At 50.1% G+C, this 10,319-nt stretch overlaps 1 protein-coding gene across 2 annotated transcripts in view; it reads left to right on the forward strand.

Moving 5' to 3' along the window:
* Nucleotides 1-10,319, forward strand: part of PPFIA1 (PTPRF interacting protein alpha 1) — a 101,248-nt gene that overhangs the window by 43,826 nt on the left and 47,103 nt on the right. For both annotated transcript variants that reach the window (XM_055079880.1, XM_028479216.2), the window contains exons 7-12: nucleotides 1,481-1,627; nucleotides 3,031-3,165; nucleotides 4,446-4,529; nucleotides 6,617-6,748; nucleotides 7,969-8,031; nucleotides 9,108-9,187. In XM_055079880.1, the coding sequence (XP_054935855.1) occupies nucleotides 1,481-1,627; nucleotides 3,031-3,165; nucleotides 4,446-4,529; nucleotides 6,617-6,748; nucleotides 7,969-8,031; nucleotides 9,108-9,187 (641 nt within the window). The remainder of the gene's footprint in view (nucleotides 1-1,480; nucleotides 1,628-3,030; nucleotides 3,166-4,445; nucleotides 4,530-6,616; nucleotides 6,749-7,968; nucleotides 8,032-9,107; nucleotides 9,188-10,319) is intronic.

The following is a 10,319-nucleotide window of genomic DNA, read 5'->3' on the forward strand; positions in this document are numbered from 1 at the left end:
AAAAAAAAAAAAAAAAAAAAAAGACTTTGCTAATATTGGTTACTTAGTGAACAGGGAGGGACCTGAAGCGGATTTTTAGCTGGGGGACAGGAATTGCAGTAGCAGAAAGCTCAGGTCCTACTTTCAGCGTTTCATACCGTGTAATATAATTTTGCTTTAGAAGAATTAGGCTTTAGAAGGCTGCTTCCAGTTGTATTACACTTTTTTGTTTGTTTTCAATTTTATTTACTTTTGGCTGCGTTGGGTCTTCGTTGCTGCACGCGGGCTTTTCTCTAGTTGCGGCGAGAGGGGGTTACTCTTCGCTGTGGTGTGCGGGCTTCTCATTGAGTTGGCTTCTCTCGTTGCGGAGCACGGGCTCTAGGTGCGTGGGCTTCAGTAGTTGTGGCGCACGGGCTCAGTAGTTGTGGCTCGCAGGCTCTAGAGTGCAGGCTCAGTAGTTGTGGCTCGCGGGCTCTAGAGCGCAGGCTCGGTAGTTGTGGCGCGTGGGCTTAGTTGCTCCACGGCACGTGGGATCTTCCCGGACCAGGGATCAAACCCACGTCCCCTGCACTGGCAGGCATATTCCTAACCACTGGGCCACCGGGGAAGTCCCCAGTTGTATTAAACTTTGAGTTCTGTTTCCATTTGTTAATATTATTGCTTTAATTCTGTGGTAATTGGATGAGATTTCATCCAACTTTTACCCAAGAAAATGAGACACATATCTCACTGTTGTATCTCCACCTGTATCGTGAGGCAAACAGAGGTCCTGTCTTCATGGCGGATACGTTCCCCCTCCTGGAATTCTTGCAATAACAGGATACTTTATTATACTTTTTCTTTTTTTTTTTTTGGTAATATTATGTAGAAAAGGATAAGCTTGGTAAACTGAGTGGCCAGACATAGCATTAAGACAGATGAGTGCTGGGACGTCCCTGGTGGGCTGGCGGGGAAGACTCCACGCTCCCAGCGCAGGGGCCTACTTTTTATACTTTTTCTTTTTTTTTTTTTGGTAATATTATGTAGAAAAGGATAAGCTTGGTAAACTGAGTGGCCAGACATAGCATTAAGACAGATGAGTGCTGGGACGTCCCTGGTGGGCTGGCGGGGAAGACTCCACGCTCCCAGCGCAGGGGCCCGGGCTCGATCCCTGGTCGGGGGACTGGGTCCCGCACGCCGCAGCTCAGAGTTCACAGGCCGCAACAAAGATCCTGCGTTTCACGGCTTAAACCCAGTGCAGTCAAAATAAATAAATATTTAAAAAATAAATGAAAAAGACAGATGAGTGCTGATTACTTGGTGAATATTTATGATCTTTGAGGTAGGTGCGTTTTCATTCACATCGGAGAAAACTGGCGTGTCTGTCGATCTAATTTTGAGGACAGTGATTTTATATTTGATTTGAAACTTAGGATTCAGCCCAGTTTGTCCTCTCTCTGAGTGCACCCGTCTGTTACGTATTGGTTACTTGCCTTCTCTCCCTCTGAAATGCCCGACATAGGCCATGGCCCAGAAGGAAGACATGGAAGAGAGAGTCACTACTCTCGAGAAACGCTACCTCGCAGCGCAGCGTGAAGCCACCTCTGTGCACGACCTCAACGATAAACTGGAGAATGAAATTGCGAATAAGGAGTCTGTGCGCCGACAGGTAGTGGTTTTTATTGAATTTTGTCTGGCTTTTATTAATTAATCACTAATGAAGGGGGAAGACCTTTTCCTGGGACTTCCATGTTGGAAATCAAGTCCCAGTGTCACGTTTTTATGATCGTAGAATATTATGTTCAGAAGTGTGGTGTACATTGTAAATCAACTGTGCTAGAATAAAATAAATTTTTAAAAAATTGTGGGTGACTGCAACTTACAGGTTTTCATTTTTTTAGGATTTGGTTTAACCATTTTGTGGAGCTGCGCTCCTGACTCTTCTGTTGCTTGTTAGCATTTTTACCAAAAGAGCAGAGAGTGGCAAGGAACTTCAAGGCAGCTGGCTGCCTGTTGGTAACTGGGGTCAGTGTGGTAAATGGCGGATTGAGAGATTGTGCCTCCTGTGGTTTGGTTAGCCTCACTTGCTGCTGTTTCTGTGTGGTCTCAGATAACCGAGAGTTAACCAGGGGAACCAAACCTGGCTTCTGAAAAACAAAGTGAGTTTGCCTGGTGTATTATAAAGTGTATCAGTGGCCCCAAAATAAAAATAAAATACTAGAAAGCCATTAAAACTTATGGTGTGGAATGCTAATTAAGAGCCTTAAAATGTTCAAAATAATGACTTTAACAGGCAGATCAGAAAATACTACGTACCATGTGCTGTTATTTTCTGAGGGTTTTAAAGCATAATCTGTTGTTTGTATATGTACCTAGAGATAATATGCACACAGATAAAAGAAGAAGGCTGCATAGAAACAAGTGTTAACCTCTCAGGAACTGAGCTTATAGATGATTTAACATTTTCCCTTTTTTAAAGAAAGAAAAATCTGTCTAAATTTTTCGGAGTAAGAGGATTTTCTAAAAGAATGACCCTACGTTTCCAAAGCTAAAACTTGACCAGTATTCCCTTAGGCGCGCTCTTAGCAGGTCTGGATTTCAAAGGAGATGAAAGCTGTGTTTTGGCTTACATGCCCGTGGCAGCCTGTTGTCAGTAGGGTTCCCTTCAAATGATGATTCTGATGATGTTTTGCGAAGGGTTAGTACTGAACCCTTCTTTCCTTAACTTGTCAATAAGAATAAATAAGCTCCTACAGAAAACCGGTTTGCTTTAATGTATAGGAACTTGTGTGTGTGTGTGTGTGTGTGTGTGTGTGTGTGTGTGTGTGTGTGTGTTTTAAGACTCCTTTGGAGGTATTTAGGAAGAGCAAATACTTTGGCAAGAGGTGTTTTGCACATTGAAATCAAGCCCGAGAAAGTGGGTGTGCGCTCTTCACAGAAAGAAAAACTTCACTGTGAATGAAGCAGCTGCCAAAACAGCTGTGCTTCCATCAGAACGCATTTAGTAGACTATTAGAAATGGAAATGGCCGAACCGTTTGCCCCGTTTTGACGCTTCGCTCTCATCCTGTAGACGGAGGATAAAAACCGCCAGTTGCAGGAGCGCCTGGAGCTGGCGGAGCAGAAGCTGCACCAGACCCTGCGGCGAGCGGAGACCCTCCCCGAGGTGGAGGCGGAGCTGGCCCAGCGCGCGGCCGCGCTCTCCAAGGTGCTGCCCGGGCCTCCTCGCGGCCGCCTTAGCCCTGTGGTCCTGTCAGCCCCCAGGCAGCTCAGACTTGTCCTCGGCGCCGTGCTGTCTGAGACTGGACCAAGTTTCAGTGCCAGACATGATCCCTGCTTCTGTGTCGCCCCCGCATTGTTTTCCCTCCCGTTCTGTCACATGTGTTCTGTGTGTCCCCAGGGCGCGTCAGCTCGGAGTCACTGCTGCTCGGAGCTACTTAGGTCGGCGACTCCAAGCTTAGGATAGAAGCTTTGTGTAAGAGCAGGGTAGTTTTTCTCAGAAATAGGAAAATCCCATTCTCCTTTGAAGACCGCCAAAGTAACTTTGTAATAAACAAGACTTTGAGTCTTTATCCGTTCACTGGCTCCACAAATCATGGTGGGGCATGTGCAAGACCCGGTCCCTGCCCTCACAGCCTCACCGTCCCTGGAGAGCCGGCAGGTGAGAGGGGGTGTCCGGGTGATGCAGCGGCGCTGGGGGCGGCTCGTCCACACGGGGGGAGGAAGCGCCCAACCAGCCGACGGCCCAGTCTTTAAGGCCTGGTCCTGCACTGCCAGTAGGCGCTGGCCAGGCCCAGAGGAGCGGGCCCTGGCCCGTGCTGGTGCATCCGTCAGGAGTCTTGTGTGGCCTGCCCGGAGCTCAGTGAGCTGCTGAGGGGGCCGGACAGACCCGGGGTGGGCAGATGGCGTCAGGTGCTCGCAGACCTTCCTTAGAGCAAGTTCACTGCTAACAGCTGTAACAGAAGCGCTCCTTTTCCTTCGTGATCTGCATTTAAAGTCTCGGTTTCTTTTCTCCCCTGTCATCTCTCCTGTCCCTGGTCGGCCTTGTAGTCTGACCTTTTGTCTTCTGGAAACTCTGCCACTAAGGAAGCTAAACTGTTCGAACTTACCTCCCAGCTTAGGAAGGTAGAATGTGTACATTGCTCTTGTGCGCTTGCCGCTTCCTGCTTCCCATGCTGCCCCGCCCAGAGCAGCCTGAGGCTGGGCCACGGCTGTGGGGCCTGGGGCGGGGGGAGCCCATCTTCTCTCTCAAGCCGATCGCCAGCGCCTGTCACGCCTCAGTCGCCTGCCCGAGAGGGTGAACCGCCTCCCGGTGTCACGCACGAGGCCACGCAGGACGTGCGAGCAGACGTCAGCGCGTGCCTCGCACTGAACGCGGGGCGCGTAGTCCGCGCAGGGCACGTCCTGCTTGTTGCTACTGCAGTCGCACCCCGCGTATTGTCAGGAAGGGCAACTGTGAGCCGAACTGACACCATTCTTTGCTGGCAGGCCGAAGAGAGACACGGCAACATCGAGGAGAGGCTGCGCCAGATGGAAGCACAGCTGGAGGAGAAGCATCAGGAGCTGCAGCGGGTACGTGTCCGGGCCGAGAGGCCGAGCCGGACCTGGGCACGTGGCGCGGGCAGGGCGCGGCGCCCCTTTCTCCGCCGCTCCCCACCCCCCGCCTGCCGTGTGCCTTCAGCGCGCGGCCTCATCTGCGTGCCGTCTGCTGACTGGTGCGCCCACCGCATGGTCGCCCGCGGGCGGTGTGTAGGGGGGAGGAGGCCGCTTGCCGCTCCGACCAGCCTGTTGCGGGAGCTGCTCCAGGTACAGGTGGGACCTTACCGGCCCCCCTCCAACAAGCCTGAGGTGCCAGCCCGGGGTGCCCATGAAACTTAAGGCGCAGCGTCCTAGGTGTTGGGTCTGCTTGCCTGGGCTGTGGCACTGGAGTCCCAGATTCAGGTCGCGGGCCTGATCTTTGTCCTGAATCCCAAAGTATTGTTCCAGACACAAAGGTAGACGTAGGGATGGCCGTTCCTGAGCAGGAGGAGAACCGCACTTGAGCTGGGATGAAAAGGAGCATCAGGAAAGTGTGGCGGTGGAGGCTCACATCAGCTGAGTCCTGAGAGGGTTTTTCTGGAAGGGTTGGTCACACGGCAAGATGGAACATCCAGGAAATTGAGTGAGTGGTGGCCCCAGGTCCGGGCGTACGACATCAGTATTGTCACCACCAGAAAGCGGCGTTCCTGGGCCTGGACTGCAGAGCATCAAACGTGAGCTTCCGGGAAGGGAAGCGTCCGCCTCCCATCAGGAGATCCGCATGCCAGGCGCCCCTGCCCCCGACACAGGCACGCGCCCTCCCCTCTTAGGCAGAGAATTCGACTCTCACCGCTTGAGGGGTGCACTTCATTACTTCCAGAACTCGTCGAGATAGGGATGCTGTTTATGACTAAGGCAATTCCAAGCAAACTTTTAAGTGGTTTTGCTCTAAAAATATTTGAGGGGGCTTCCCCGGTCGCACAGTGGTTAAGAACCCACCTGCCAGTGCAGTGGGACGCGGGTTCGAGCCCTGGTCCGGGAAGATCCCACATGGCGCGGGGCAACTAAGCCTTTGCGCTGCAACTACTGAGCCTGCGCTCTAGAGCCCGCGAGCCACAACTACTGAAGCCCGCGCTCCGCAACAAGAGGAGCCACCGCAGTGAGAAGCCCGCGCACCGCAAGCAAGAGGAGCCCCCGCTCGCCGCAGCTAGAGAAAGCCCGCGCGCAGCAACAGAGACCCAACACAGCCAAAAATAAATAAATGAATCAATTTATTTATCTTTTTAAAAAATTTGAATGCTGACAGCCTTAGCGTACGGTGAGCCGGGTCTCTTCTAGATGATGGTGGTTGCTGTGTTTTGGGCGTGATTCTGAGCGCTTTGTACTTAGTGCTTCCAGCACCCTAGGGAGACCTGCCGAGGGGCCCCGCCCTGACGTGTGCTGCCTGTCAGCACTTTCTGTCCCCTCCACTTTTCTTCTGTGTTTGTTCAGGCTGTGGGGTGAAAATAAGCTTTTGGAACCATGAAGTGGATGCTACTTTTATAGAACACAGACTTACCAATTTTATTACATTTAAAAATTACTTGCAGTAATTATTTCTAGTTTTTTAGTATAAATTATCGTTACAAAGAATTCAGGTGACGTTAAGAGTATAAAGAAAAACATGTGAAAGTCTATCTCCACTGGTTTTTTTCCCCAAATGAAATTTTTTACCTTTTGCTTTATAAGTTGAATTCATTTTACCCCCTTAATCCAGATTCACGCTTCTGTTAACATGCTGGGAAGTTCCCCCTCCAGTGTTTGTGTAGGCTGGTCCCCTTTAAAAGATGCTTGTTTTCTGCACGTAAATGTGCTCCCTGAGTCCGTCCGACAGTTAATGGCTGGCACGCTAATGAGGCCCGCTGGGTGCTTTGTCAACAGGAGCAGTGGGAGGGACCTTTCTCTGCACCTGCAGCCCACTCTGGCGATGATCCAGTGGGTTCTGGCGACGGTGCAGAGTCCAGCGGAGACGGCAGCGCGTGGTGGGGGGGCAGCCTGGGGAGCCAGGGCATAGGCCAGTCACGTCGTCCTTCCTTGGCACTTTTAAAATAACGACCGTAGTTGTTCCTGAAGTTTATAAGTGTTTGTTTCTCCTATTTTAGGCAAGGCAGAGAGAAAAAATGAATGAAGAACATAATAAACGCTTATCAGACACTGTTGACAAGCTTCTTTCAGAATCTAACGAGAGGCTTCAGCTTCATCTTAAAGAGAGAATGGCAGCTCTGGAAGATAAGGTGCGCTAGCGCAACGCCCCTGGAGGCCCCTTGGCAAAAGGGGCGCCAGTGGTTATGTCCTTGCCCAGGCTGTGCGTATGGGAAATTGCCTATCATTCTTACTCTCCAGAACAAGAGCTGGAGAACTGTTTCCATAGCGGGCCAACCACGCAGTAAATGTCTTAGGCGTTTACCAATTGTGAGTAACTGAGTAGAAGAAGTCCATGCCGATCAATTAAGTAGCACGAAAGCAGCCACTGGCAAAATCCGTAAAGGGATGGACGTGGTCGTGTGCCGCTGAAACTTAGAGGAGCCGGCAGTGGGCCGGACCTGGCTGACGGGCCGAGTTTATCAGCCCCCGCGCCAGAATTTTCTAGGTCCACCCTCACCCCTTCGTTGCTCTTGTGTTAGAGGTTTATTTCTGTCTTTTTTGTGTGATGTAATATAAAAGATTTAACCATCTAAAAACAAGCGTTCTCATATTCCAGCTCCAGCCTTCTCTCTTTTCATTTGGTTTGGAAAATGTCTAAGCCTGGACTCTTGCTACTCTCATCATGGAACTACTTTAGCTGTAACCAGAGTAAAGGAGTAGCCTAGAATCTATGTCAGAGAAGCTCTGATGGGCGACACTTTGGTTCAGGTTTGATAAAAAAGAAAACCTGTCCCGACTGCACCAGTGCCCTAAAGATGAGGCCCAAGAATCTTCCCTGCGATTGGCACCTGGGGTGATGCTTGTTTGGGAGAGACCAGTGATTGCTACTAATTATGTGGCACATTTTATTTTACACAAAACCCATGATGAAATGCATTACTAGAGACCACATAGGGCAGTTACCTCACTTCCTCCCTGATCTGCGGGCCGGCCCTAAGGTAGGGATATTTTTGTCTCAGGTTTGAATTTTGCATGTGAAACTTGTGCCGGTTTCCCGAGTGACCACTGAACTGCAAAAGCTGAAAGCCGGTGTAAACCAGTTTAACTTACCCCATGAACTTGACCTCCTTATATCTAGAAAATCAGTCGGTGAAGAAGGAAATTTTATATGTACAAGTTATTATTAAAAGGTGTCGTCTGGCCTCGCGGCTGGCATTTCACTCTGGGAGCGTGATCTACCCGTTACTATGTTCACGCGGCCCATTCCTTCCCGCGGTGCTTCACTGTTTCAAACAGAACCGTAGCCGTCCTGTAGTACGTGGAACACTTTTAAGGATTAACACTAAAAGGCTATTTATATCTTTTTCAGAATTCCCTCCTACGAGAAGTTGAAAATGCAAAAAAGCAATTAGAAGAAATGCAACATGATAAGGTGCTTCAATCTCTAGATTGTTTAGAAATCTGTTAAGAGCTGAATTGAGCTGGGTTCATTGTTATTATAATTACTACAGCCGTTTAGCAGACGTTGAGTTACATTTTCTTTATGGCTAGTCCACTGCTATAACATATATAGCACTCCTGGATTTGTGTGTTGAACGCCTTAGCATTTTAGATGGATTTAGAGTCCAGCCGGTGCGCGTGGTTCAGAATTCTGAGTCCTTTCTGGGTTCATTTGAAAGCTGAAACAAAGCAGGAGCCTTTCATCTGGAACAGGGCTGTCCATCAGAAAGATAATAAGAGCCACATGTGTAATCTAAAATTTCCTAGTAGCCACATTTAAATGCGTAAAAAGAAACAGGTGAAGTTAATTTTTATTGTATTTTACCTAATGTAGTTGGAATGTTATCTTATCGTATAACTGCTCTAGAAACGAATGAGCTACTTTACGTTCTTCTGTCCGCCTTGAGTCTTTGAAGCCTGCGGTGTGGTTCCTGGTCACGGCACTTGGCGCTTCGGGGTGGCCCGTCTCAGGCGCTCAGTAGGCACGTGAGGCGAGTGGCAGCTGTGGCCCACAGCGCAGAGCAGGAAGGCTGTCCATTGACTCAGAGACTCTGGCAGTCTGCCTGTCGCTTTGCCCGGTGAGGAAGTGACGTTGGGAGTGGAGACGGCCCACGAGTGGATGTGTGCTTGGTGTAGACAGCTAAAAGCAGTGCAGAGGAGCGAGTGCGCCGGAGAGTGAATCCCACGTGCGTGTCCCCCACCCCTGCCCCAAGTGCAGCTTGTCTCAGAGTTCATTAGTGTTAATGGCTTGGTGTTTCTCTTCTGGGAGCTTTTCTACGACAAGATGTAACTTTTTGTGCACTACGGGTTATAAAGTTAATGCTGGTCTGAGCGTTTATGTCTGCTGTAGGACTCTTGGAGAAAATTTTCTCAGGATTAAAATGTTCGGAATTTATCACTGCTGACGTCACCTGTTAGGGTTTGTTCAGCATTTGAGCGCGTTTGATGTAAGTCGTCTTGTATCCTGGAAGCAGTAGGTGCAGTGTTATGTCATTTGCTGTTTTGTAGGATCAGCTCGTACTAACCCTGGAAGCCTTGAGAGCTGAACTGGACCAGGCGGGGCTGAGAGGGGCTCCCCTACACCACAGGTAGGACGTTCCCCAGGTCACACACAGCTCTGCTCAGCGCTGTCGTGTGTATACAAGGGCGCGTCACGGCTGCGTGGACAGTATGACCGGGTGGGTGTAGCTCATGGTCGCGCCTCAGGGAGCCTGTAGCTTAGCGGCAGCCTAGAGGGAAGAGTAAGACATCCTTCCTAAGGTTAGAACTCGGTACCTAGGAGAGTGGCAGTCACATTACTGACAAGACTCAAAACCACAGGGGGCGGTTTGGAAGGAGGGTGGTGGCTCGTTAATATTTGGGTGTATTCATGTGAGGGACCTGACAGGCTGTGACACTGATGTTTCTTAAGAATCGCAGAAGGTTAATGACTTGTAGTCATTTTAAAATTGATTGAGACGTGACCTGGCGTTGGCTGCCGTGGGAGGAACCGCCTGGCTTGTACAGAACGAGTTGAGCAAACTGCTCAGCATCCTGATTTTTTTCTTACTTGTCATTACAGCGGCAGTAATTCTTATGAAGCTGTTTAAATTTTTCTTTGCTTTCTTTGTGGAAAATGGTCATCAAGTGAGAGTTAAACTTTAGCAAAAGTTATTGAAGAGCTTAACTGGTGACATTCATTTGCCTGTAGGAAAGAGACTCCTGCTTGAATCGTGATTTAGGAGACAGTTCAGAGCCTATACACATATTTCAGCATTTGCAAACGTAGGGGACCGTCAGGGTCTAGGGTCCTTGCTGAACCTCTTCGAAAAAAAGAGAAATCAAGGAAGATAGAGGCAGAGCCAGAAACTTTCCCTGTCTCCCAAACCACTGGGGGGTAGAATTTCAAGGAGAGTGTGTGTGCGCTTACCGACAGAGGGGTGGGGGGTGGGGGGTGGAGGAAGATGGGGCAGAGCCCTGCTCACAGGGTAGGTGAGGCGAGGGTGAGGAGGACCCTGCGGGTACCTGGAGCAGGGGGAGGTGGACACAGCCTGTTACCCTTTTGGGAGTTTGAGTGAGGGAGGGGGCGCGGGTGCCAGAACCGAAGGGCTGGCACAGTGGTGGGGGTTTTCAATGGAAAAGCCTTGGGCATGGTCACCAGAGCCATGTGTGACAGTGAAAGTGAAGGACGAGGAAGCAGCTCTTGCTCTGATGGCGCAGGGGGGCGGCGGGGGGCTCTGT

This window comes from Physeter macrocephalus, chromosome 18, assembly GCF_002837175.3.
Source record: "Physeter macrocephalus isolate SW-GA chromosome 18, ASM283717v5, whole genome shotgun sequence".
In the NCBI taxonomy this organism is placed as follows: Eukaryota; Metazoa; Chordata; class Mammalia; order Artiodactyla; family Physeteridae; genus Physeter; species Physeter macrocephalus.